Source organism: Parambassis ranga, chromosome 1 (assembly GCF_900634625.1).
Source record: "Parambassis ranga chromosome 1, fParRan2.1, whole genome shotgun sequence".
NCBI lineage: Eukaryota > Metazoa > Chordata > Actinopteri > Ambassidae > Parambassis > Parambassis ranga.
Window position 1 is genome coordinate 8,246,564 of NC_041022.1, and position 27,694 is coordinate 8,274,257.

The following is a 27,694-nucleotide window of genomic DNA, read 5'->3' on the forward strand; positions in this document are numbered from 1 at the left end:
TTATTATTAAAGGCCAGAGAGGCTTCAGAGACCTCTGTCAACATGATAGCATCAGAGCCAAGACTCATCCAGAAAATGGATCAGTCTTCATCTACTCTACAATTTACATATGCTCACATTTGGCAAGATCACCAAAATAACAAACCAGGTCATCATCCTGGTCATAATCTGGCCGTGGTTGCAGATGTTTCCACCTGACAGTGGAGTGGTGGCTGCTGGCTTTAACGTTCATGTCCTATTTGAGGCTGTTGCTTCACGTTATTTAACCCTGTTAAATAAAGTGACCAAAGGCACAAACCAAAAACATAAAATCCATACTGTGCATGTAATGTTTGCACATTATGTTAATGTTAATGTTGAAATACATTCAAAATGAGTCAGTTTCAAAATGAGTAAATTCCCCATCTGTGTAACTGATGGGAGGTCTAAAAATCACAGTTACAACATACTAAATAAAACCAGTTAATGTTAAATATTATGTGGGTCACAGACCTCCAACTTCTTCTATTCTATCTTAAAGATATCTCCAAAACTGTGAATCAATGATCTATCCTTTGAGGATCAAAGTGTGGAAAACTACTGAAGGAGAAGTGAACCTTTACTGGAATGAGAAAGCTAAATGACCATGTGCTGACTGACCTGTGAAGCTAATAAAGTTGGACTGAAACTGAAAGCATCATTGGTGATTATGTGGTAACACCTCACCCCAACAATCTAGGTTTATAACAGTGACCCTTATCTGTCCTTTAACCTGCTGTCGATGACTTGACCTTTTAGATGGACTAATCACTTTGTTCTATTGAAACATTTAGGTTGTCATTAATTAAATTGCAGGGATTTAACACAGCTCACATATTTATAACTTTGGTTGCTCTAAACCACAATTGCCGATACAGTCTTGTTCACTGATTTATTTGCAGGTCTGCAGTCAACATCAGTGAGTAGACGCAGTGACAGACGTCATGTATAACAAGTTCCTATATTTGTTGGTTTGGTGTGCACTCATACGGGGTCGGGTTGCTTGTGAGGGAGGAGCTTTGATCTCTGTGGTGTTGGTGAGAACAGGATGTGATGAACAGTGGTTTAACTGACCTGAGTGCACGCTTGATTCTTCTCTTCATTTTCATTATGATGAAAACATATCTGTGTGTTTGCCTTCTGTCTGGTGAGTTTAGTTTTTCTGTATTTTTGCACTTAGACTATAAATATCTAATGAAACTATGTATGTGCTAAATCAGGCATGTTTTCTTGTCGAAGAAAAGAGAAGTTTAACCGAACCTTTGGATGGATGAATGGTCACTAAAATAAATGCTTCCTTTGTTTCTTGTAGCTGTCGTGGACGTGCAGGCTAAGATCAACATAAAGGGCAGTGTTGGGCAAAATGTGACAGCTACATGTTTAGGTTGGAACGTTTGGCTTAGTGATGTAAAAACTAACGATAAGTACATTTGTAGAAGTCCCTGCACAGAACAAAAACACATCATCACCCAAGCAGCATACAAAAAGACTAAACGTAAGGACAGAATAGAGATAACTAACTCTGATGAAGGTTTATTTGTGACCTTCTTTAATCTGCAAAAGTCAGAATCTGGAACGTATTACTGTGGAGTTGAGAGATATGGTAGGGATTCATTTATAGAGGTAAACCTTAAAGTCACAGATGGTAAGTTTCATTTTTAATAATCTAACATTTATTTGTGGTACATTTCATTAATTTTTCAAGATATGAATTATATGTATGTTTTCAGCTGAACATTCAAAGCACAGGACCCCTGCTGTAACTGTCATTGTTACACCTACTGTGTCATCTGCTGTGTTAACAAACATCACTGTGTCCAACGGCTCAAACACTGTCACAGATTCACCACCGACCTCATACATAACAACTTCTGCGTTGGCGATGCAACAAGTTGGTAAGAAGCACACTTGATTTCAAGCATGTCATACTTAATATATTAACCATTTATCACAGTCATAGATTTGAGAGTCTGATCTCTACATTGTGTTGCCATGTTACACAATGTAGAGGTTAGTTCTTGATGTTATTGAATTTTTTAGATCTTTTATTAATTATTTCTAATTTCTGTCTGTTGAAAATGAAGTAAAGCTTCTTTAAGCATAAAGAGGAACAAATTGCTGTGTGGTGAGCAAGATGTTCTTTCTTTTTCTTTGACCAGACATCATACCATACTTGATTTTTGGTCTCTTAATAATATCAATCGCACTGATGGTCCTGTTGAAGCACATGAGGGGTGCAAAGAGACAGCAGAGTAAGACGCTCACACAGACATTTCACACGTGGCAAAATCAGAAAAAAAAAACAAAAGCTCTGTGCTGTCTTGTGTTTTCAGACATTACATCATTCGTTCACTGTCCACCAGAAGTTGCACAAAATGTAAGTCTTAAATGTTGAAGTTGAGTTTTTCTTTATTGAACTGAGCATATGTGTTTAAAAACAGATTGTTTTCAGTTTAATTATTCAAGCAGCACCGATGAGATCGTGGCTCGTACCTGAAATAACCTCCAATACCAATGCATTGTGTCATATAAAGACAGGTGCAGATGTCATGAGGCTGCAGCAGTTTCTTATTAACATGAGCCAAAGTGATGTCTGAGAGCAAAAACAGTTGTGGTAACATCTGACACATATAACTTTCTGCCGCCTGTCAAGCCACCCAGCAGCATCCCCCTCCTTGAAGAGAGCTGTGGTTTTTACGAGGCATGAAAACCAACATAACAGATTGTAAACATACTGATTGCTCTGATGCCATTTTGTCAGTAACACGATCAACTGTGTAATAATGTGTTAGGGTTTCACTGTTCAATATGTATATTTTTTTATGCTGCATTTTTTCCTCACTGTTGATACTCTTTTCACTGTTTACACTTTGAAGGATGCTGTATATGAAGAAGTCGGCCTTAACGACCAACAATCTGAGGGCCAACCAGCAGCTGCCGTCTCCACACCCAGCACTGACATTGACCCAGACAGTCTCTATGCAAATTATTTCTACCAACTACCTGCTAAGCGGCACAATAGGCATTCCACAAATGTATCTTTAATTCCAACTTCTTCTTCTGATGTCGATCCAAAACATGCATGTGCAGAGGGCAATGATGTGGTGTACAGCCTCGCTCAACTACCTCAACTACCGAAAAAAGAATCTGAATACACAGGACAATGTAAACCAAATGACTCCCACAGCATTGAATATAATGATGTATATTCCCTGGCTCTACTGCCACAGGTAACCTGAAGCGACCAATCTGAGTGAAATCCATAAAAGCAGATGTACAGTATGAAGGTACCGTCTTCATTTAAGGCTTTAAAATGCAGAATTTGAAAATGTAGAAGTGCTGTGAGAACTGAAAATGAAAAAAGCCTGAAATAAATGCTTCTTTTTCACTTCTATGTTGCACATTGCACCGATGCTTCTTCTGAATAGAGCATTTTCAGAGACATAAAGTCATTTACTATTTGAGTCATTGCTGGCATTTGCACTTTGACCAAAGCGTCCTATATATTTCAGGAGGAGGAGTCATTTTGAAGAGAGGTTGTGTGAAGATTATTGTTGTTTTGGAAAGAATGTTGAAACAATCTGAGATCTCATATATATACAGTACATGAGATATTTAATATACACCTTCTCTCTGGTGAGTCCCTTTTTTGGTCTCACCACCAACTAAAACAAAAACAAACGCATTTAACATGAAGGAATGTGCCTGGCACAATGTGACACTGATACAGTTTAGAGGTGGTTGGCTGACTGATTCATGGTTTGTGAAAGATCATGAAGAGATTCATGTTGCTGTTGTCATCACCCTCAGACTGAAGAACAGACACTGGTGTACTGAATATTTTACCTGCTGCAATGCATTTCTGTCTCTTTAAATATGCCAGTGTGTTTTTACAGGACATTGTGATGTCACAGAGAAGCTGACTCTTAACCTTTTGGATATATTGTGTATATATTATGTTATGAATTGGTCATTAATAAATATTTGTTTGAAATGTTGTTGTAGATATCCCACTTCAAACATTTATTCTTCTATACCACAATGTTTGATTTAATATTGCTCTTATAGGTATTCTCTCTTCTTTCCAGCATTCTCAGAATGCAGTTCTAAAGTCAGTGTTACTGCATACACTTATTGACTGACGTGGTGTTTCCAGTTTCCTGTATTTCATAGGTTTGTGTACACCAACATAGGGCTGTGCTGCATGTGAGGGAGTAGGTGTGATCTCTGAAGTGGTGAGAAGAGCAGGAAGTGATATACTATGTTTGAACTGACCACACTGACTGCACACTTGAGCTTTCTCTGACCGTGGTTGCTGATGTTCCCACATGAGAGTAAATAAAACCAGTTTATGTTAAATATTATGTAAGTCACAGACCTGCGACTATTTCTATTCTATCTTAAAGACATCTCCAAAACTGTGAATCAATGATGTATCCTTTGAGGAACAAAGTGTGGAAAACTGCTGAAGGAGAAGTGAACTTTGACTGGAATGAGACAGTTAAATGGCCATGTGCTGACTGACCTTTGAAACTAATAAAGTTGGACTGAAACTGAAAGCATCATTGGTGACCTGTTGACAGAGGAGAGACCTCTGTCAACATGATAGCATCAGAGCCAAGACTCATCCAGAAAATGGATCAGTCTTCATCTACTCTACAATTTACATATGCTCACATTTGGCAAGATCACCAAAATAACAAACCAGGTCATCATCCTGGTCATAATCTGGCCGTGGTTGCAGATGTTTCCACCTGACAGTGGAGTGGTGGCTGCTGGCTTTAACGTTCATGTCCTATTTGAGGCTGTTGCTTCACGTTATTTAACCCTGTTAGCAAAGTGACCAAAGGCACAAACCAAAAACATAAAAACCATACTGTGCATGTAATGTTTGCACAGTATGTTAATGTTAATGTTGAAATACATTCAAAATGAGTCAGTTTCAAAATGAGTAAATTCCCCATCTGTGTAACTGATGGGAGGTCTAAAAATCACAGTTACAACATACTAAATAAAACCAGTTTATGTTAAATATTATGTGGGTCACAGACCTCCAACTTCTTCTATTCTATCTTAAAGACATCTCCAAAATGTGAATCAATGATCTATCCTTTGAGGATCAAAGTGTGGAAAACTGCTGAAGGAGATGTGAACCTTTACTGGAATGAGACAGCTAAATGACCATGTGCTGACTGACCTGTGAAGCTAATAAAGTTGGACTGAAACTGAAAGCATCATTGGTGATTATGTGGTAACACCTCACCCCAACAATCTAGGTTTATAACAGTGACCCTTATCTGTCCTTTAACCTGCTGTCGATGACTTGACCTTTTAGATGGACTAATCACTTTGTTCTATTGAAACATTTAGGTTGTCATTAATTAAATTGCAGGGATTTAACACAGCTCACATATTTATAACTTTGGTTGCTCTAAACCACAATTGCCGATACAGTCTTGTTCACTGATTTATTTCTATTTGCTCAAAGGGCAGGTCTGCAGTCAACATCAGTGAGTAGACGCAGTGACAGACATGTATAACAAGTTCCTATATTTGTTGGTTTGGTGTGCACTCATACGGGGTCGGGTTGCTTGTGAGGGAGGAGCTTTGATCTCTGTGGTGTTGGTGAGAACAGGATGTGATGAACAGTGGTTTAACTGACCTGAGTGCACGCTTGATTCTTCTCTTCATTTTCATTATGATGAAAACATATCTGTGTGTTTGCCTTCTGTCTGGTGAGTTTAGTTTTTCTGTATTTTTGCACTTAGAATATAAATATCTAATGAAACTATGTATGTGCTAAATCAGGCATGTTTTCTTGTCGAAGAAAAGAGAAGTTTAACCGAACCTTTGGATGGATGAATGGTCACTAAAATAAATGCTTCCTTTGTTTCTTGTAGCTGTCGTGGACGTGCAGGCTAAGATCAACATAAAGGGCAGTGTTGGGCAAAATGTGACAGCTACATGTTTAGGTTGGAACGTTTGGCTTAGTGATGTAAAAACTAACGATAAGTACATTTGTAGAAGTCCCTGCACAGGACAAAAACACATCATCGCCCAAGCAGCATACAAAAAGACTAAACGTAAGGACAGAATAGAGATAGCTAACTCCGATGAAGGTTTATTTGTGACCTTCTTTAATCTGCAAAAGTCAGAATCTGGAACGTATTACTGTGGAGTTGAGAGATATGGTAGGGATTCATTTATAGAGGTAAACCTTAAAGTCACAGATGGTAAGTTTCATTTCAATAAAATAACATTTATTTGTAATACATATGACATTCAACATATGAATTATATTTATGTTTTCAGCTGAACATTCAAAGCACAGGACCCCTGCTGTAACTGTCATTGTTACACCTACTGTGTCATCTGCTGTGTTAACAAACATCACTGTGTCCAACGGCTCAAACACTGTCACAGATTCACCGCCGACCTCATACATAACAACTTCTGCGTCAGTGATGCAACAATTTGGTAAGAAGCACACTTGATTTTAAGTCATACTTAATATATTGACCTTTTATCACAGCCATAGATTTGCTTAAACTTACTCCTATTTTGAGTCTGACCTCTACATTGTTTTACCATGTTACACAGTGTAGAGGATAGTTGTTAGTTCTTGGTTTTATTGTATTTTTTTCTAATTTCTGTCTGTTGAAAATGAAGTAAAGCTTCTTTAAGCGTAAGGAGGAACAAACTGCTGTGTGGTGAGCAAGATGTTCTTTCTTTTTCTTTGACCAGACATCATACCATACTTGATTTTTGGTCTCTTAATAATATCAATCACACTGATGATCCTGATGAGGGGTGCAAAGAGACAGCAGAGTAAGATGCTCACACAGACATTTCACAAGTGGCAAAATCAGAAGAAACAACATATTAACAAATGCCCTTGTTTTTAGACGTTGCATCATTCTCTCACTGTCCACCAGAAGTTGCACAAAATGTAAGTGTTGCACATTGAAGTTGAGTTTGTGTTAAAGTCCGACATGTCTAACTTAGCACTACACTTTGAAGGATGAAGAAGTCGGCCTTAAGGACCAACAATCTGAGGACCAACCAGCAGCTGCCGTCTCCACACCCAGCACTGACATTGACCCAGACAGTCTGTGTGCAAATTGTTTCTACCAACTACCTGCTAATCGGCATAATAGGCATTCCAAAAATGTATCTTTAATTCCAACTTCTTCTTCTGTTGTCGATCCAAAACACGCATGTGCAGAGGGCAATGATGTGGTGTACAGCCTCGCTCAACTATCCAAAAAGGAACCTGAATACACAGGACAATGTAAACCAAATGACTCCCACAGCATTGAAAGTTATGCTATATATACCACTCTGAGTGAAATCCATAAAAATAGATGTAGAAGAAGAACAGAGAGAACAAAAGCCCGACACCAAGGCCTGTCACTGTTTTAAGGGCTATATCAGCCAGACATCGGTCCATTTCCATTTGTACTCATCTGCCATGTTTGCTTTCAGAGACATGAAGTCATTTACTATTTGAGTCATAGCTGGAATTTGCAGGAGGAGGAGGAGTCATTTTGAAAAGAGATTTTGTGATTATTGTTCTTATATTCTTGGTTTGTAAAAGATCATGAAGAGATTCACGTTATCATCGTCATCACCCACAGAGTGAATAACAGACACTGGTGTACTGAATCTTTTATCTGCTGCAAATAAAACATTTCTAATGTGAACAACACATGGTTATGTGTATGCTATGCATATGGATGTATTTCCTGACCATACACCCGGTCACGTAATGGCCGCACGTAACCGAGAGTGAGTTTTTGTTGCGCCTTTAGCGCACCGTTGATTCCCACCAGGCATCTTTCTGAAGCGCAACGTATCTGTGTGCATGTTACAAGCTCCAACGAGATTAATGTGGTGGTTAATGTCCTCTCTGCATGTATCAGGCTGGGTTACACAGCACTTTACTAAAACCTCTGTTGACTCCATCAACACACATATACACAGGGCAGCTTCTCACATTCCACTCTGAGAACAGCTGCTGCCTTTTCCTTTCTGATGTTGTCTGAATAAGAAGCATGTTATATCATATAAAATGCTGTTTCTCTGCTTGCAAGATGAATCTCTCCTCGTACAGGGCGATGTTAAATAAGGAAGAAATTCTTCCTTACAGTGTTTGTTTTCGAAAATCTGCCAGATTCTCTCTGGTTTTTTGGTGCCTGACTTCCTGTCTGCTCTACGTGGTTGGTACAAGTTGATGCCTCTTGGGCGTGACACAGCTCTGAAATAGAATCTCCACAACACTAAAGCTGAGCAAGACGGACAAAAATCTTATCCTTTGTCTCATCAGTCAATATCACTAAAAAGGAGCCTTGTGTCTCTTAGGTCTTCTTTGGTAACTTTGTTGGTCTTTCTCTTTACCCTCTCTCCCTGTCGTGGTAGCTGGTATGCATGCCTGGTGTGTGGTGTACTAACAGTGAAGTGGCTGTATGCTGTGTCTGGTATATGGCAAAAACACATTGCAGGCTGGCATTTCTAAAGCTTGCTGATTAGTACATTTATAGATGTGTATCAAGAAGACAAGTGCACACACAAGACACAAGTGCTGTTTCCTGTCTCAATGCATTTCCTGCTTTTTGTGGTTGTCTGAAGATATCTTTGCAGAGACAACACAAATAGCCATCTCAAATCACAAAACCTCTTCACATTTAGACATTAGTTATTAGCAAATGCCCACTTGCTCATCTATGAAAACTTTATTTTTGAAGAATTCTTTTCTTTCCATAATTTATTTGATGGTCAATTTAGAACATAAAAATGTCCTTCAATTATTATTACACTCATTGGTAGGCTAATACACCCACTGCTAATAATCTACAGCCAGAGGTTTGAATGTTTGAAATAAAATTCTTTTTTCTGTCAATATCTGTCTTTGTCTCTCTCTCTCTCTCTCTCTCTCTCTCTATCCCTCTCTTAACACATGCATGCAGGAAAGTCACCTTGGCAGCAGGAATGCCCTCCAGTAGCCGGTCTTGTCAGGCTCAGAGAGTGAGAGAGCAGCTTGATGTCGTTGTTATTGTTGTTACTGCTGTTGTGTACATCTGCCACCAGGGGAAGAGTGCGGCGGCCTGGGATGTTCGCTCTGTTATCAATGACAGTCAATGACACTGCTGCTAAGTATAAAGGATTAGCCCCCTCTTTCTCTCTCACTCCCTCTCTCTCCCTCTCTCTCTCACACACACACTGTGCTGGTTTGAAAGTATGTTAAAAACAGTGAGGTTAAATTGTAATGTGTGTATGAGGATAACACAGCTTGAGGGCATGCAGTATGTTCTGTATATTTGTGAACATGTGTCCTTTACTTCCTGCTGATCTTAGGTCAGGAAGTCTTTTAGCTCAGTGGGAATGGGTGAGGTTTTTTTTTCATTCCTTCTAGAGGACAGTATGCAGTTTGCAAATATTAAAATAATTGTGACCATGGATACAATAAAAACCATAACAACCAGGTGCAACTAACAGGCAGCAGAGTCAAGGTGTCTGATATCACCCACTCACTCTCTACTGCCTCCTCCTGATATGGGGGTTTCAGTGCAGGGGACTACACAATGAGCTAATCGGCAAAGAAAAAACCATTGAACCAAATTTCCCATAGCCTGCGGTTGGGAACCACTGATACAGAACTCTGTGAGTAGGATGTAATGGAGATGTCACTCCTGTATATGTCAAATTGAAGTGGTGTCCATCTGTTCAGGTTTAACTCCTCTATAAAAATTGGAAGTCCATAAAGATCCGCTTTACTCATAGGCTCACAGGTCTGTGGGGAAAGTTGTTCAAACAGCTTTAACTATATGTGGTGTGTGGCGTGTGTGTGTGTTGGGGGCACTCCCATAGGCACTCTGTTCCTTCCATCCTCCCTTCATAAAATTATCCTAAAACATGGTATTCCTGCAAAAAATCAAATGCCTCTTAAAATGTAACCACACTGCAAAATGCAATCCTACTACACATTAGAGTGTCATTTGAAGAACTAAATTTTGAGTAAAATTAACTCTGTGTAAGTGTAATCATTTTACTCCGAGCAGTGGAAACAAACCACAGTGTTAAATATCTTTACACATTTCACTGTTGATTTTGACACTGAATAGAGTAGAATTAACTCTAAAGTTTTTTACACCGGCCATAGAGTAAATTTGACTCTTGAGTGGGACCAAATATTATCTGAAACAGAGTTAAATTCAACTCTCTAAGAGCTAAATTGACTCTGTTTTTTAATGTGCAGTAGCCTGACATGTACCCCAGCAATGCACGTTCAAGCAAATGGCTGTACATATAAACAAAATGTCAATAAATGTTTCCTTTTCTTCTCCAAAACCTTCCAGATTGTACTTCACATTGGACTATAGCCAATTAAAATCCGCCCTTATCTCTCTCTTGAAATCACACTGACCGCGTTATGAGCATACCTAAAGTGCTTTAAGCTAATTAGTTTTTACCCCCTGTCCATGCCTTTAAAGTCAAAGCAATTACAATCACCCTGAGCTGCACTTCCGTTAAAGCTACTTTCAAAGTCATATTATCCAATTTCCTCTGCTTGCCACCCAGGATTCCAGAGACCCATTAGCCAATTATACATCATACACAATAATTTTCTTTGGCACACAGAGACTGATCCTTGAATCTATGAGTACAATCTGTGAAAATATATCACTCTCGGAATCTTTTTTGTGCAGTTCAGACCTGGTTATTAGCAACTATCAAAGTCTAAATATGGCTCCCTTCAACTCCAGCTGATGCCTGGCCCCACGCACCTGCTCTCTCATCATAATCCTGCACTTTAAACTCACCTTCACTGAAGCTTGATAATGATAACATGAGCGGTGGTTGCTCAGAGTGCCGCCACAGCTTTCATGTGTTTGTAGCAGTAATGGAGAGATGTTGTAAAGTTCCCTATATGTGTGTTTGACTTTTAGCTTACAGTGATGATAAAGGTACAATTTGTAAGAATGGAAAAGGAAATTGGTGTAGTACCTTTTACTGGAAGGATTCCCCGTTGTTACTGTCTGCACATTTCTTTTCTGTGGCACATAATTTTCTGTTACAATCATCCAACAACCAACCAGCATGGTTGCTAATCTGCTAGATAAGCTACTAGGCCTGATACACTTGCTGCTGGAAGCTTAGAACATAAAATAAAATTGATATAGTACAGAGTTATATTATGCGATACTGCTGTCCAGAGATAGTTGATAGTATCCTAACTGGAGTAGATGTACACTAAATGTACACTTTTTCAAGCACTTACCTGCCTTCCTTCAGGGGTACTGCCAAATATTTACTCTGAAATATTGTCACTATCCTCCGTGTTTACCTCTTTTAGCTCATGTCTCTTATTGAAATGATGACTCGCAAAAAAGCTGTTACTCATGGATGAAAAATGCTGACAGAAAAGTACAGAGATATCAGACAAAGCAGCAGGGGTTTCTCCGAAGCCGTATACTCAGTGGAGACACTGAGCAACAGAGTGTTTGTGCAAGATGCTTGTCTTTGAAAATGTTTTTTCTGAGTTGATTTTAAAGTCAGACAATGATCAAGCCAGTCCTGGAAACACTAACTGTAAAAATAGTGTAAAAGCTGCTGCACTATGTCTGTTCAGGACTATTTACATGTTCACTTTTTAAGCTTTTTTTGTCATAGTTTTTATAATGTTTACACAGACAATAACTAAACCCACCCAAATGATGTTGCTAGAAGGTGAATGCCAGACGTCCACCTACAAAGTCTTTCATACTGTCTCTACCAAGTCCATACTGCCTAGATTAGCACCAGCACGATAGAAGAAGACCCCCGCTGCTTCCTGTGAGGCACTCAGGCATATGTAGCCTTCACTCATATTTTTATATTACTTTTAAAAAGAGGTTAAAGATAATTTCGAGACATGTGGTTATCATGGAAGATCATAGTGGCTAACTGTGATTGAACGAGCGGGATGTCTGCTTTCTGGACTAAAAGGTTCCAGAAGAAGAGAAATGACACACACACACACAATATGTTTTATTTCCTTTGATTGTTTGTGGCATTACTTCAGTTTAGCTGGCTCCATCAACCCCTCTGGTGACATGCCATGTTGGTGGAGAAAACTGAATTACCCGTCCACCCTGCTGCTGAACTGGCGCTTTCATTTTTTAAAACAGAAAAAGCAGAGACTTGGTGCTGGGTTTTGCCCCCATGACTCACCCTGGGGGTCGGAGGGTAAATCCTGATAACCAACCTTCACATTTCCTATTTCCTTAGTTTCTCTCAGCAGGCGATTGTGTGAAAGAGAAAAATAGTGATTGTTTGTTAAACAAACAGCCCTCGGGGTGGAGTTTAGTCCATTTTGTGTGACGTGTCAACACAGCAGAATAATATTAAAGGTGAAAATAAAGAGTTTCTTCTTATTGAGTTACTCATCTTCCTTGGGGTTTGTGCAGTGTTCATGGGTTTTAATGCGGTTAAAATTGTCTGTGTGGCACTACGTATGACAAACTGAATGCCAATTATCTGTGTGTGTGTGTGGATGGGTAATAGATTTAAGGTATATCCTGTGGAGTCTGAATGAATTTTGCTTGCTGTGTAGCCGTATTTGTGATTCATTTGAAGTGCATCCTCTGGTGACTGAACAGCCATTTGTGTTTTCATCTGTGGTTCATTAGCAGGTATCTGCTTGTAGGTCGATGCCATCGACCAGAAGCACACAGAGAACCTCCTCTGCAATAAAGACAAAAATGTTTACCTTCGTTTATCTTTGTGCTGTCCTTTATTGTGTAAAACAGGCTTCAAGTGGTAGCAGCCTTCAGTTATTTTTCTAAGGTCAGACCAATATATCCTCCATAATGACATGTTTTATCTCATCATGACTAAGCAATCATAAAAACTGTGTGCTCAGTTCATATTTGTATCCTTTCTGTCAATTTAAACTTTAAATTTCAGCAATATTTAGACTTCCATTATGGTCCTTTGCAGCCAATAAAGCTAGTCATTTCCTGGAATTGTATATGTCCTCTTGTATTCTTCTCTTCTTCTCAGACCATGGCACAGCAACATATTTTAATCGAAGCACTCAAACTTAGCTGCAAATGTACAATGAAAAGATGACAGACAGAAATAACTGGATGCTAATTTAAAACCAAAGCATAAAATCAGCATGCACTCTGAATGTCCTTCAGAATTAATGTTCACATTTCATATGAGCACACGTGCATGAAAAAAAACTTCTAAAAGCTGATGGGTGATCTAAAAGAAAAAATCTGTCTTTTTTTTTGCTGTCCCCTTTAAAACCTTTCAACCAATCAGGATTTGGCCTACACATCATTACACAGGTCAGGTACTCTTTGGATTGTTGGGAGGCAGAATTGTAATCATGTCTCGATAGCTTCTGTTTTATTGTATAGGTTTTTGATCTGTGTGGAAAACACAAGCAAGACATCAATCTAGGCACTAGATGAGAGAGAGTGAAAAGGAGTTATGAACGAATAAACTGTGAGTATACTCTCCCGGTGTGTTATGATTTAAATTCAGGAAGGACACAGGAGGGAGCAAAACAGACAGAGACACACAAGGAAACAAGACTTTCAAAATAAAACACCCTGAAGAAGCTAAAAGTCAGGGATCAGGACAAAGTGGTATTTGTTTGCCAACAAGTTTTCTGTATCACTTTAAAAGGTATAATAACCTTGATCATTTAAATTTCAACCATGTAACAAAGTTGAAATCAGAACTGGCAGGGGGAAAAAGAAACAAGGATTTAAGCTGTAACCGAGGAAACGGGGGCAGAGAAATGATGAAAATGGAAAGCGTTGCTATACCACGAACACTCATTAACCTGTCCCCTCCTATCCAACCCTGAGCATTCAGCATTTTACAATAAAAGAAAACGATGGACCGAAAAAAGAGGAGGAAAGAGAGAGAAAGCCCCTTCATTTAGTCTGCCACCCTGATCTCATGAGGAGGAGAAATTGGAAACAGAGACACGGCTCTTGGGACCTTGAGGAAATTAAATACTGAATTCAATGTGCAGACTGACTCAATCACACCACGCTTTTGTAAAATGACTTGGGAATTGAATCCCTTGCCGCTTAGCTGGGGATGTTATTGCTCTTGTAGCTATTTCTGTTTAACTAGGCCTGGGTACAGGCCAGGTCACACACACACACACACATCCATTTATATTAAGGTACATATAACACACATGCACAGTATCTTTCAGCTCTGTCACATGTTACCGTACTTTGTGTTAACACACAGAAACATTTGCTCAGACTTTGCATGTAGGCTTCTGTCAACACTATCAAACACTGACATGCAAATGTCTCAGCTTAAGCAGCTCTGAAGTTCACATCATTAAAACTAAAGCTGAGTCCTCAAATAACTTTAAGCTCCAAAAGTCTAAAAAGCACAGACAATAATTGGAAATAAGTTCACTGTAGAAGACAGGAAAAATGATGCAGGATTAGATATCTGTACATCCTGCCTTTAGGAGCATCTGCTTAAAATGTTTGTTTTCCCTAAAATATAAATAGCCTATCAGATACATAACTTCCTGTAGGCAGGATGAGGATGGTGAGGATATCTGCAACATAGTGGACTTACGTTCAGGAGTTCGAGGTTCGAGTCTCCCTGACGCCGCCTGCTGTTTTGTTTTCATCTGGTGTTAAGTTTTATTTTTGCCTGTGGTTAAGTTTTGTTCTTAACTGCAGCTGGATTTTGCATTACGGTAAATATGCTAAATACTGGTTAAAAACAGGGTAAGGGATAGATACAGATCATCTTAAAACACGCAAATAAAAGCTAAAGAAATACAGACAGACGTGACCTTTTCAAGTATTGAAATATGATGCTCATGGTATGTTTTTCTGGTGAGGACGGGATAGAAGTTTATACTCGCACAGTGATGTAGTGAAGTAGGATCTATAACCCTGAACCCTGGGTTGACATCACCATAATGGCCAATAATGTTACGGTCTTTTTCTCTTTTCTTTCTTTGTTTTTTTAGAAAGAAATATGACTGACTAATCAGAATCTAGTATGAAGTATGCAGCCGTTCTTCTCTCAGGTTGATTAAGTGGAGGAGCTTTTATTGAATCAAAGAGAGGCTGATGTCCTCAGTCTTAGGTCACTGCATTCATTACACTTCAGCTGATTGATTTTGCTTAGGGCGATAAAATAATCAGCCTTTTTCGCATCAGATCAGGGGATGCTGACTGGCTGAATTTACATGGCTGTGTATGTATCTTCAGTCTGACACTGGATACACTGCTGCAATTTTTTCCTATGTTTATTCCTATTGATACCAGAGGAGCTGTGCAGTGCATTTCTCCACTGACAGAAAAAAATTATATTTCATATTTTGCACAGTGTATGTATAGGATCTATAGGAAGCCACAAAAATGCACTTTTAATATACAAGACAGTGTATGAGGAAAATATGGGTGTAATATCAGACAACGAAAAGGGTGTCATAAAATGCTGCGTCAGATAATATTTTATTCAGTCCACTGTTACACACACACAATGTACCTCGGTGATGTATTTGAGGACACTGAGTCTAATAGAGGAGGGATGTTTCCACATTTAGCAGTGACTTTGTTGCTGGGCTCTCAGTGGGATGTCTGCCTGAACAAGAGGGATTTTTATGTGTTCTTCATGTTTGTCCCAGATTAAATATGAGAAATGTGTTTCATATTCTTCTATTCTGATGGAACAAAATTAAGCCGGTAAATTCACAGAAATACCTCTGTGGTCGTTGGGAAATTAAAAATTAAAATTCCAGATGTTCTCACTGTGTAAAGTAAAACTGCACACACACACACATACACATGTATATGTGGCTTTACCTGTCAGACATCTAAAAGTGTTTCCTGAAGTCTCAATTGCCTTGGACAAATGTCTTTACTGAGAGAATACAGAAAACACAAACACAGGTTCCACCAAGGAGAAGACACTTCAAGTCCAGTTTATTCTTATTCTTGTTCATAACATTTGGCAACAGGAGCGGCATTTCTGCCGACAAACTCCTACCTGAGGTGGCAGCAAGGGGAATTTATGTCACAGATTGAGTTCCTTGCGGGCTTTAGGATTCTGTGACTTTACCTGTATGTGTGTGTGTGTGTGTGTGTGTGTGTGTGTGTGTGTGTGTGTGTGTGTGTGTGGTCTTGCTCTGATGTGGACATCCTCTTTCCAGAAAAAGCTAGGGCAGCCTGTCTGGGGAATTTGATCAACATGGACACCATATGGTGAGGCTAATGATTAATGTTTATCTGGCCAAGGCCAGAGCACACACACTTGTACACACACACACACACACACAAACACACACACATACACACACACACACACACAGGTGCAAATATGACCCTAGCAGACATTGAATCTCATACCGGCATGCTCCTGGACACAAATATAAACAAAGTCCCTTAAAACCACAACAAAGAGTAAATAACATTGAGCCCATATACAAAATGTGATTTCCTTCAGTTTGTGCTGGTGAGCGACACAATAACACACAAAGAATGTTATTAATGTAAACCTTTCTTTGGTGATAGAAAACACAGTCCAGGGTTATTTTAAAATATCTTTGATTACACCAGCAGCCACTGCTGATGTTTGTTTATCCTGCAGATTTTTATATTAGAACCACATCGCATTCTGTGCAGCCAGTGCACTTACTATTAATAAGAGTTTGCTTTTTGTTTTTGCTTTCCTCTGCTGAGGTGAACAGGAGACTCCAAAGTTGAAAAGTCGAACGTAATATTTAGCCATGCACTGTAACCACAGGCAACCAGTCAAAGTTGCCTTCTAATGAGAGCATCATGGGAAAGACGCCTTTGTAGTATAAAAGAAATGAAAGAATATGAAGAATTTTTCTGTGCATACAAAATATAACTGTACGCATATACAGCAGAACAAAGCAGTACGTGGTTCTGCCTCTGCCCATTGTACAAAAGAGAGGCCCAAATTGTCTCACTGACGGTGTTGACATGTTGGAAAAAGACGGTATTTTGAAACCAAAGTCAGCTCAGCAGGGGTTAATGAGACAAGGCCACATCGCCACTGACCGTTAAGATTTGGGAGGCGAGGTTTATGACCTATACTGCAGGCAGCCACCAGGGGGGACTTACTTTTAGGGAGCTACGTATCATGCCATCTTGCTTTATACAGTCTATCAACATCCCTAGTGCAAAGCTGGGTTAATTGTTTCACCACCACTACTGTGCTTTATCTGCTGAGGTCAGGCAGACTTACACTAAAGCTGGATCCATACTCCGCGAGACAAAGACATTTTCCCCCCCTGCAGACGTTACGCCCACAAAATGACGTCATTTTTTGTCTCTGACCGCCCGCTGATCTGCACTCCTGTGCACAGGGTCCGGGCCGAACTTTGTCTTTCAAGGCTGTGCGGCAACCATGCTGTGATTGGTCGGAATTTATTGTGGGCGTGATGAAAGTGGAGAAGCGCAAGAGCCTCTCCAGGTATATAGGTAGGTGTATAAACAGCACTGATCCAACAGATTTAGATAAGACCATACGGGTTTTGCATGATGAGCAATAAAAGAAAGAAAGAAAGAAAGGCAAGTCAGGGTGATGTGTCACCAATAACTCCAGACAGCCATTCACACATACCAGATGGTGACTGTTATTACCATTCTATATACTCCTACATACCCGGGCATAATAGGCTCGTTAACAATGTCTGTATATCTTTGCTATTGTTACTTTTAATGTCGCATCTTCACAGCTCATCACCGGACAGTTTGAAGTATCGCAGGCACATTGGAACACAGTAGATGTGCAAATGTGGTCATAAAGGCACAAACACTGAATCTTTGCTATTGTTACTTTTAATGTCGCATTTTCACAACTCATCGCCGGACATCTCACGCTGTTGCAGGCACCCTCTCTGTATAATGCCCTCTTGCCATGGCACAAGTCCTTGTGGTGTGTAAAAAAACTCAGTACAGTCTTTCCTTATAGTTTAGTGGGCGGGCCGTATGAGGAGTTCTGCACACACGCGTCTCGCAGAGTATGGTACCTCAGTGCGGAAAAGACCTTTTTTTTGTATCTCTTACCACCCGTGGAGCGCGTTCTCCGCTCTTTGTCTCGCGGAGTATGGATCCAGCTTTATCATCAACTATGAAGTGTCATGATCTCTGGTTAATTCTATTTTTTTATTATTTATTATTTATTCATGCAGTTTTCTAAACTTTGGTGTATATGTTTTGTTTTTCAATCTTTTGTTTGATCTCCTTGGATCCTTTGAGCTTCTGCTAGTTTTTCAATTTTTGTGCTTTTGGATTTGCTGAGGGTGGCACGGTGGTGCAGTGGTTAGCATTGTCGCCTCACGGCATAAGGTTCCCGGTTTGATTCTGACTGGGGCCTTTCTGTGTGGAGTTTGCACGTTCTCCGTGTGCCTGCGTGGGTTTTCTCAGGTTTCTCCGGCTTCCTCCTACATTCTAAAGTCATGCTTGGGTTAGTTGGTCACTCTGAATTGGTTGCTTGTCTGTATGTTGCCCTGTGATGGACTGGTGACCGCCTCTCGCCCGTAGACTCCAGCCCCCCGTGACCCTGCACTGCAGGATGGAGCGAGTGATTCAAAATGGATGAATTTGTTGGCTACAACTTTGATTTGGTTGAATATTTCTGCCTTTTGAGTTTGCGTTTGGGTTCTCTTGCAGTCTGATCTCAACACTTAACATTAAGAAGTTGATATTTCCAGTCAGTGGAAACAACAGTTCTTTAATTGTCTGGTGTTGTCTTGTGGTCATATGCATATGGTGCAACTCAAATGTTTTGCTTTGGCTTTGCTAGGCTTTGTGTGTGTGTTTAAAGTTGCCAAAGAATCATTATTAACCCAACAATGAAACTGTGAGGAGAAAACATAAGTGCACACATATTGTAATAAATATATGTATGATTTTAGGCCTATTAATTATTTACAGTATTTAGGGCATCATGTTACATTGCCATTTCTAACATTTCTTTTTTTACTGGAAAGATTATTTTTTCTTTTTAAACCTCTCTACCTACATTCCATCGGGGTCTTTGCTTAAGTGTTCTGTAACTGTTTGAGGTACTTGAGCAGAGTTGACCTCACCAACTTAGAAATGCAGAGAGCAAGTACAAAAGCAGTCAGTGTTCTTTTAGGCAGGTTGTTTTATTCGCCTGCCGCATTTTTTTTCTTTTACCGAACTTAGTTGACCCTCTTAACCTTTTTTTTATCCACCTCCTTACCTATACTCTCTTTTCTATCCGCTCACTATAGCTGCAGCTTTAAAAAACACACATATCCTCAAGCTCACACATCCTTATATTGAGGGCAAAGAGAGGAAGCCTTCCATTTGCATGTGTTTTATACTAAGCTGAAAATTGCATTTGTTGATGTTCAGGGATTAGCTTATTTAGGATTTACTGGAAAACAGTGGGTTGTCTAAACAAGCCAGAGAGGATTTGGGCTGTAGAGAGACAGAGTGTGTGTGTGTGTGTGTGTGTGTGGGTGGGTGCATTTCAAACTGCATGATGTGCCTGTGTTTACCTTGCTAAGTTTGCATGCTTTGAGTTTGTCTTTGAGTGTATCTGTGTTGATGTGAGGCTGGACGATTGTGGATGTGTGGATATCTATATGTGCATGTGTGTGAGAGATAATTAAAATGTGCATCAGTGTGTGTGTGTGTGTGTGTGTGTGTGTGTGTGTGTGTGTGTGTGCACCAGCGTATATGTTTGACACAAACAAACAACAGCAGTAACATTGCCTAACACCGTCAGTGGGTGCCTTAACTGCTAATACACAAAGCTGTGATTATTTCTTCTCTGGTCTGTAGAAGCTGATGTGTTGCCATGGCAAAGAGTTTATTTAGCTCAGAATTCAGGTAACAGACACTGTATATTCTGCTGCATGCACACAAACACACACAGTCAGAAGGTGTTAAATAATGCAAAATATGATCATATCCATGCTGGTATTTTGGTTCACTTGTATCAGTGGCGGGCAGTCAGGGCCAGCAAGGCCTCCTCTGCTGGCCTATGCATACAGGAAAAAAAGCATAATATATCCATATGCTTGTTTAAGCTGCTGCTTCAAGTGTTGTATGTTATGGTAGAGTATTTATCCAATCATATTTCATGTAGCTTCTGTTGCCAAGTTCTTTGAAATCTGCCTGAGGCCTTTAGAATCATCAGAGCAGGCTCCCGTGCGCTGTAAGTGAACGGTCAGTTGCAATAGCCAATCAGATCTCGCGGTAGTGACACCAAGGCCAGCTGTACGGTCTTACGCTGAATTGGACATGAACGAGTCCTGTGATTGGATAAGCACTCGCGCGAGCCTAAAGGCGGCACTCTGGGAAATGTCTGAACTAAATCCGGAGATCCGATTGATACCAACAGCTACACGTCTATGTTTTCATGCCATGCTGACTGAAGGAGGAGAAGAGATAGATCTGGTTGCAGATATACTCGCGACGCCATTTTCCAGACGGACCTTTGACGAATAGCTGGATCTTGTGAGAAGAGGTCGGGCAACTTGCTAGCTAGCTAGCCTGCCCCAGCAGAGGAAAGGACTGGCCTGTCTGGCTGTGACTGTCCCCGTGTTCACTGCTTCTGTTGAGCTGACATTCTCGGCATTAAAGCGTATTAAAACGTATGCCAGGAACACGACTGGCCAGAAAGAGAAAAGGACTTATTAATGGAACATACACGCACAGATAGACTGGACAACAGAGCCATGGAAGTCTTCTCGAGAAAAGAAAGGAGGATGGATTTTATTTTATTTATTAAGATCCATGTTGGTGAGTGCAATCATTTTGTTTTTATTTTATCTCTAAAATTGCTTTTACTACTTAGGATGTTTGACAGTATCCGCGATCTTAGCTTCCCACTCTTAAACGTGAATGTGTGCTTATTGGTTGTAGATGCTCAGGAAATCAAGTGTTGCTCAGCTAGCCTATGTTGAGGTGTTGTGTTTAGGTGTGGCTCCGTATGTATTCTCGAGACATGGTGTCATATAGATAGGACTAAAGTTGTGTATCGTTTGGGCGTTTCATCCACACTACGACAACAACAAACTACTGAGCTTGTTTTTGCCTTTACAACAAAATATTCTGCTCCTCTGCTAACACAGTGAGCACCAAGTGGACAATAACTATCAAGTTTTTAGATCCATGTTATTCTGTTTACATCGCACGATTTTGGTGTGCGTGCCCCATGTCTTTTTTTCTGTTTTTGGAGTGTGTTTATGGTAACGTTACAGCGCCACCCAAAGGCCTGAAATATATGTACTACAGCGTTTTCAGACGATGGATTTGTGTGGACGCAGTCATTTATTAAAACGATGCCGTCGTTAGGAAAAATGTTTTGGAAACGAAAACTACTTATCTCCGTGTGGATGTGGCCTAAGTGGGACGTCATTGAAGGCCTAGGTGTCCGCCACCGACTTATATGCATGATTTATTCACATACACACCTCTCGAAGGAGGAGTTATGTGAGGTGAGAGACTCTCTTAAGCCAAGAAGACTTGAATAAAAAGGGTGGGAGGATCACTTGATAGGAGAAAACAAATGAAATAGGATGTGGGGACGGAGAGAAAACACATAAGCAGAGAGGACTGAGTGTCTTACAATTACTCTCCTCTGGAGGACATGAAAGAAACTCCATAGGTCACCCTGCATAGGCCTGGACAGAATCCAAGACACTCCCATCTCACACACACCATTTCTTGTTGTTTATCTCTTTCTCTCGCTCCTTTCTGTCTCTCTGTGGTTTCTGTCTGCACACTGGTTGGCTCAGCTGTTCTCTCCTGCCAACCATCAAACCAATCAGCAGATGGTGGTGCTGGCACCCTCCAATGGCGAACTTGAATCTTTTGTCTCTGTCTTTTACTAGTTGTACAGTTATACTGAGGCATTTGTGGATTTGATCATACTTTTGCACACACACTTGTATATTGAATGAATGAATCAGGAGTTCCATTTTTATTAGTTGTTGGCATGCTTGTGCCCTAGTAGGGCATTATGCAAGTGAGTTGAATTTGTTTTTGACAGCTGCCTCCTGGGTCTTTTGTTAATTGCACACTCTTTAACTTAACTTCTCTTAATGAGCTGGGTCAACAACACTTCAGTTTCTTTGAGATTAACGTGTCTATCCTTATCTCTAACTCTCTTTTTTTCTCTATTTTATGTCACCTCTCTGTTGCCCAGTCTCATAATTAAAAATTAGATGTTCACTCACCAAACTGTTCAGTCCATCAGGGTGTGAGACTCAGGCCTCCCCTGTTTCTAGCTCCTTCCAGTTGCTCTTGAGGAGGAGCCACAGATAGGTGAGGTTATACATACATACATAAATTAACTGCTTAAATCAGAAGTTTTGCCTTATGGCCAAGTCACTGGATGGCTGCAGAATCTGCAGGATCTCACTGACTCTTCTCTGACGCAAGATTATCCATCCCTCATGAGTGAGATTGCATCAGATAACACAACCTGAGATCATCTCTGGTCCTTAACTGAAGACGTTCTCCTGCTATAGTGTCAGCCTCCAGCTATGCCTTTAAATATAAAATTAATATAAACTCTGTACCGTATGTGACATACGTTCATGCACTAAACTGCTGTACAGTGTAATGACTCCATGAAAAAAAAATTAAATAAAAACATGCCACTGACTTTAATTTGAGGATTTATTTGACTCAAAATTGCTCAAGTTCCACTAATTATCATCCCCAGCCTTAGTTTTAAGCTTGCCTCATGGGACTGAAAGTAATTCTAATCCAAGTTTGTGGTAAAAGCTGAAGGCTCCAAACAGCTGTGAAGAATTGAGGACAGAAACAGAAACACTAGCAGCAGAACAAAGCAAGTTTAGAATTTTAGTTTCCTAGTTTTCTACATAATTTGGCCCTCAATGACCCAAACTGCAGTGTGGATGTGTACATTTTGGGTGCACTGATCCATCACTGAAAATGATTGATAGTCAGCAGAAGTAGACCATCTAGTCCATCTAGACAACTTTTATATAAATATAATTGTTAAGTATGAAACCTAGAAGTTGGTGTGTACACAGAATATTCTTTAGCACCTTGACCCTTGTGCAAATACTCTACATATGATGTGTGCTCACTGGGATTTCTTCCTACATGCAAACTGAGGTTGCTCTGTCTAGAGGCGAAACGGCAACAGGATTGCATGTGCTGGTTTGCTGGTTTCCAGTTTGATTTCTAAAGCTCTTCTGGATGGCCTCTGCATAACTAATGCTCTGCTTCCTTCTGTTTGTATACTGCCTACCAATACTTACATGAACCTAGGAGACCCTGCTTGGAAAATCAATTAGATTTCAGTTTGATTATTGTTCCAGTCAAATAGTAAACACGTGCACACTTGACTCAGTTCCTATTTGATCAATAGTGAAGTGACCTCCCTGATGTCTGAGAGCCCTATACTCTTCTCATTGGCCCTCTGACCTCTTGTGATACCTCTTTTCATGAACCGTAGCTGGACCTTCATGCACTCCAACTCCATACATCTGAACTCTGCCATTGGCAGGCACCGCATAAAGGAAGAGACACTGGCAAAAGTTGTTTTTTGGCTGATAATGTAACTACACAATTTGTCTAATTTTTGTAGGTCTTTTGAATAATTATTGTGCTGTTTATTTTCAAACAGCTGGTAATTTTAATAATTAATAATAAAAGGCTGCTTTTGCATCTGCTTCTGTAGTAATGTAGCCGCTGACTCGTGCTTCAGTGTTAAAGAAGGGGTAGAGCCATAAGGCAAAACCCTGAATATATAATTCACTACTGGGTTATGCCTCTGGGTCATGACAGAAAAATCAAAATGTCTTTTCGGCTTTAATGTCAAAGATCAAATGAGAAGGTTGGAAGTCTGGAAGAAGCTAAGATTAGATCGCCAGCCGGTTTAGATAATGATATAAGGTCAAGTTACCATTACCATGAGGTCCCGGGGGACTGGGGGGGCCTTGCCCTGGCCTTGCTCAGTAGGCCTAGTGGACAAGGCCAGGGCAAGGCCCCCCCTTAAAAACCAGGCCAAGTGGGACCTAAGCAAGGAGGGGTTATATCTTCCAGAAGGAAGATGCTGGAAAGGAAAGGCAGTGGGTACCAATTAAGTCACTAATAGAAAATTGATCCATGGTTGTTTGTGTGTATAACCTCTGTCTCTGTTTATTTGTTACTCCCCTAGTACTGTACAATTCCTGCTGCCGGTTCTGAAACATGCCTCTTTTCTATAAACGATTTCTTTATGGGTTTTCTTCCTTTTAGTTGTTATAAAGTAAAAGTTTTTATATTTAGGGTTTTGAAAAATCTGTCTGAGAGCAAGCAAGCCAGCATCTGGCATGTTTTTTTCTCATACTAGCACAGACAGACATAACAAGAATAGATTGCAATAGTGTGATGAATAACTGTTCCAGAGATGTACACTAGAAAACTAAACACTTTCAACAGGATTCAGAGTTAGAGGGGTATTTTTCCATGCAGTTTTGAGACATTGCATCCTGGTGTAAATAATAGTGATGGATTACATGATGCTCATGAATACATTCCCACTGTTCTATCCATGGTAGTGAAAAGCACTGTGTGCCTGGTTAATATATAACATTTAGTGTTTTCTTTTGTCTTGCTGTGTGTTTTGCTGTCTCCTCTGTCCTGCCATTATGACTGCCCCGCCCTCATGGGTCTCACTTGTGTCTCATTTTCCCTCGTGTATTTAGGTCTTGTGCTCCCCCCATTTGTGTCAGTTCATCTGTTTTACTTCATGTTTTGCAGCCTTTGTGTTCTGTAGATGTTATCCTTTGGATTTCCAGTGTCCTCCGTGTTGTGTTGGGTTTTGCTACTTGCTGCCTTAGTGAGTTATTTCCATTGGTATTATCTCTGTCTTTACTTTTTGGCTTTTTGTTTAATGAAGCTCTTCTTTAGTTTGACCTTTAGTTTTTGTCTGTGTTTAGGTCCTCCCTGAACTCACCCTGACAATTTATGCTCACAATCTTCTGTTGTACCTGTGTTGTATTAATTCATTGACATTTCCAATAAAGCTCTGTTTCAGTTCAAATAGAAGCTGCATCCTTGAAAATGATTGGTTGAAGGCAGCACAGATGGAAGGGGACGAACACTCTGCTAAGTATTTGTTTAAAGGCAACTGTCTTTTCCAAATTGTTTCCTAGGGTGACCTCATAGATCGCTCTTATGACCTGCACTGTGTTTGTTACTGTGGGTACATTCAGTACATGTTCATTGGTTCTGGATTTGTGTCCTTAAACTGCACATGAACCTCGATCTGAAAAGAAAGCTGACAGCACAGAGGAAATGTTTTAAATTTTATTGGCTGTCTTTGCCTATTCATGCTTTGTGCTTTTCCATTTATTCCTGTTGGGTATAATGTTGATGTAGTTATGATGTACTGAATTTTCGATGCTGTTTTTTGTGTCGGACTTCCTACCCGCTCGATTTTCCTGTGAACGTTGCCGCCTCTTAGCTATGACTGAACATCAAAATAGGTTCAGTGTGTATTTTTAGCAGAACACGCTAAAAATACACTGTAATGCAGTGTGTCTGGTGGGACCACGCGCCTTAACTAGAGTGGCTGCAGCCGGATCATATAAGCCTGGTGGGACCAGGATTTTAGTGGCGTAACCCTCATGTGATGCATAGAGACCAATAGACTTTAATCTATAATAATTCTACACATATCTCTCAACTACAACTCTGATTTGAAACGCAACATACACAAAGATGTTTTCATGAACAGTCAAAAACTCACTGCGTCAATTTTAATTACAGTTTTCATTTATGAAATCGCCGGGGGTGCACTGTGTTGCAATTTATCACAAAAATGAATAAACATATTCGTCAAATTAAATGGATTGGAGGAGGAGAGGTAAGCAGTGCCTTTGCAGAGATGAATCCCCCTAAAAACCTCCCCTCTGTAATGTAATGAATTTGGGTTTAATTACAACCTTGTTCACAGACACACACTTGCATACACAAAATTGTGTACACACACACACACTGTAGATAAGAAAACAAACACAATCCCATTTACACCGAAGTAAACATAGACGGAAAGAGTAAATTGTGCCTCTATTTGCAGAGCAGGAGACAAGAGGACATGCTCACACAAAGACACACATACTTTTGGCAGATGAATACAGGAGCGTGCAGCGAGTGTATATTAATGTGTTCAGAGAAACTTTTGTTGTTCATGGATCATGATGAGCATTGAAAGGTAATAAAACCCCCAGGAAGCAAGAGACAAAGAAAAAAGATCCATGGTCATCATTTTTATTCTAAGAGCTGAATAGTTTTATCTCTTGCCCTTGGTTTGTTTGAAAGAAGTTTGCATATCACAGTGAGCAGAAATGAATATGTGCTATGGCTGAGGACACTAATCTCATTTCCTTGAATATCTTCACAATAATTACAATGCCTGATACTGAAGCCTTCATTGTTTTGTGTCCTTTGGTTATCCTTCAAAGTGGAAATTACAGCTTGTGTTTGTGACTGATTCTTAAATTAGGTGCATGCTTACATAACATTTTTTTTTTTGCCAATTATCCACTCGCTGCACATTCTGAAACATGCCATGTGGAAATGAGTGTAAGGGTGTCTGATAGAGCAGCACACCTCAGACTTGTCAGCAGACCTCCCACAAACTGAAAGTGACCCTGAGTCTCACCAATCACTGCTGAGGGATCATTAGAGGTGGAAAAATACTCTACTGCAGAGTCTGCACATCTGATGTGAAGGATTAAGGTTTTTTATGTTGCAAAGGAAACATTAGTTATTCTTTCAGACAGGGTTGTTTATTTGTGGCAGGCCTCTTCTTTTTAACTTCTCCTGTTTGTGTTGCGACTAGGGATGCACCGAATTTTTGGCCAAAAATGGCCCAAAAGTGCATTTTCAGTTTTCGGCTGAAACACTTTTTTCACCGAAACAACTCAGCTGAAACAGGATGTTGTTGTGATGACGCTCCAGCATGTCTGCGGTGTCTTTTCTTGCTCCATTTGAGCAGCTAACTAAAGAGATCCGCTCCTCTGATGCACCTGCAGCTTATGTTATTCTTTTAAACGCAGCACTAAAGCGTCTTCTAAGTAAAGAGACGGGCCACGGAGTAAAAAAAAAATAAAAAGTACACTCGTAGTCCGTCAGCACGTTTCACTACTCTGCACTCTGCACTTCATTACGGTATTCATTCGTGTTATAAAGATCATACTTGGAGCACACATGAAATGATCCAGGCCGCGTGGATGCGTAGAACCGCTTGGAGAAAGAGAAGTGCACAGCGCGCCCTCGCTGTCTGATGTGTTCAGTCAGATCCTGCAAGTGCCTCAAATCATAGACAGGCTATGCTGTTCTGATTTACTGTATATGTGACATCAGATTTATTTTTCTGCTGGACATTTTTTTAATTTGACAAAATGTTTATTTATGCACCGGCCCTATTTAAATAAGATGTACACATAATGTACACATAAGTGAGATCAAGTGAAGTTATTTCACTTTATTTTTTGCATTGTTTGAATGTGCTAAATAAATATTTTCACTTGCTTTATTCTTTGAAACATTAATATGAAGTTGTGCATTTGCAATGCCTTGATTTTAGTGAGGTTAGTACACAGTTATAGCCATAAATGCAATGGTACTAATAATTTGCATAATACGGTTTGTTTTTG

At 40.0% G+C, this 27,694-nt stretch overlaps 2 protein-coding genes across 4 annotated transcripts; both read left to right on the forward strand.

Moving 5' to 3' along the window:
• The first annotated feature begins 1,065 nt into the window (after positions 1 to 1,065).
• LOC114436425 (CMRF35-like molecule 9) lies at positions 1,066 to 3,409 on the forward strand. Of its 2 annotated transcripts, XM_028406699.1 has the most exons (6): positions 1,066 to 1,165; positions 1,331 to 1,663; positions 1,749 to 1,913; positions 2,178 to 2,270; positions 2,352 to 2,395; positions 2,895 to 3,409. In XM_028406699.1, exons 1-6 carry the CDS (start codon positions 1,072 to 1,074, stop codon positions 3,255 to 3,257), a joined length of 1,092 nt encoding a protein of 363 aa, XP_028262500.1. In that variant the 5' UTR covers positions 1,066 to 1,071; the 3' UTR covers positions 3,258 to 3,409. The 2 variants fall into 2 exon arrangements, with proteins under 2 accessions (XP_028262500.1, XP_028262491.1); XM_028406690.1 differs by having other exon boundaries at positions 2,178 to 2,395.
• Positions 3,410 to 5,653: 2,244 nt separating this feature from the next.
• On the forward strand, positions 5,654 to 7,647 carry LOC114436437 (uncharacterized). Of its 2 annotated transcripts, none has more exons than XM_028406710.1 (6): positions 5,654 to 5,753; positions 5,919 to 6,251; positions 6,331 to 6,495; positions 6,763 to 6,846; positions 6,924 to 6,967; positions 7,039 to 7,647. In XM_028406710.1, exons 1-6 carry the CDS (start codon positions 5,660 to 5,662, stop codon positions 7,438 to 7,440), a joined length of 1,122 nt encoding a protein of 373 aa, XP_028262511.1. In that variant the 5' UTR covers positions 5,654 to 5,659; the 3' UTR covers positions 7,441 to 7,647. The 2 variants fall into 2 exon arrangements, with proteins under 2 accessions (XP_028262511.1, XP_028262518.1); XM_028406717.1 differs by having other exon boundaries at positions 6,331 to 6,398; positions 6,801 to 6,846.
• The last annotated feature ends 20,047 nt before the right edge of the window (positions 7,648 to 27,694 follow it).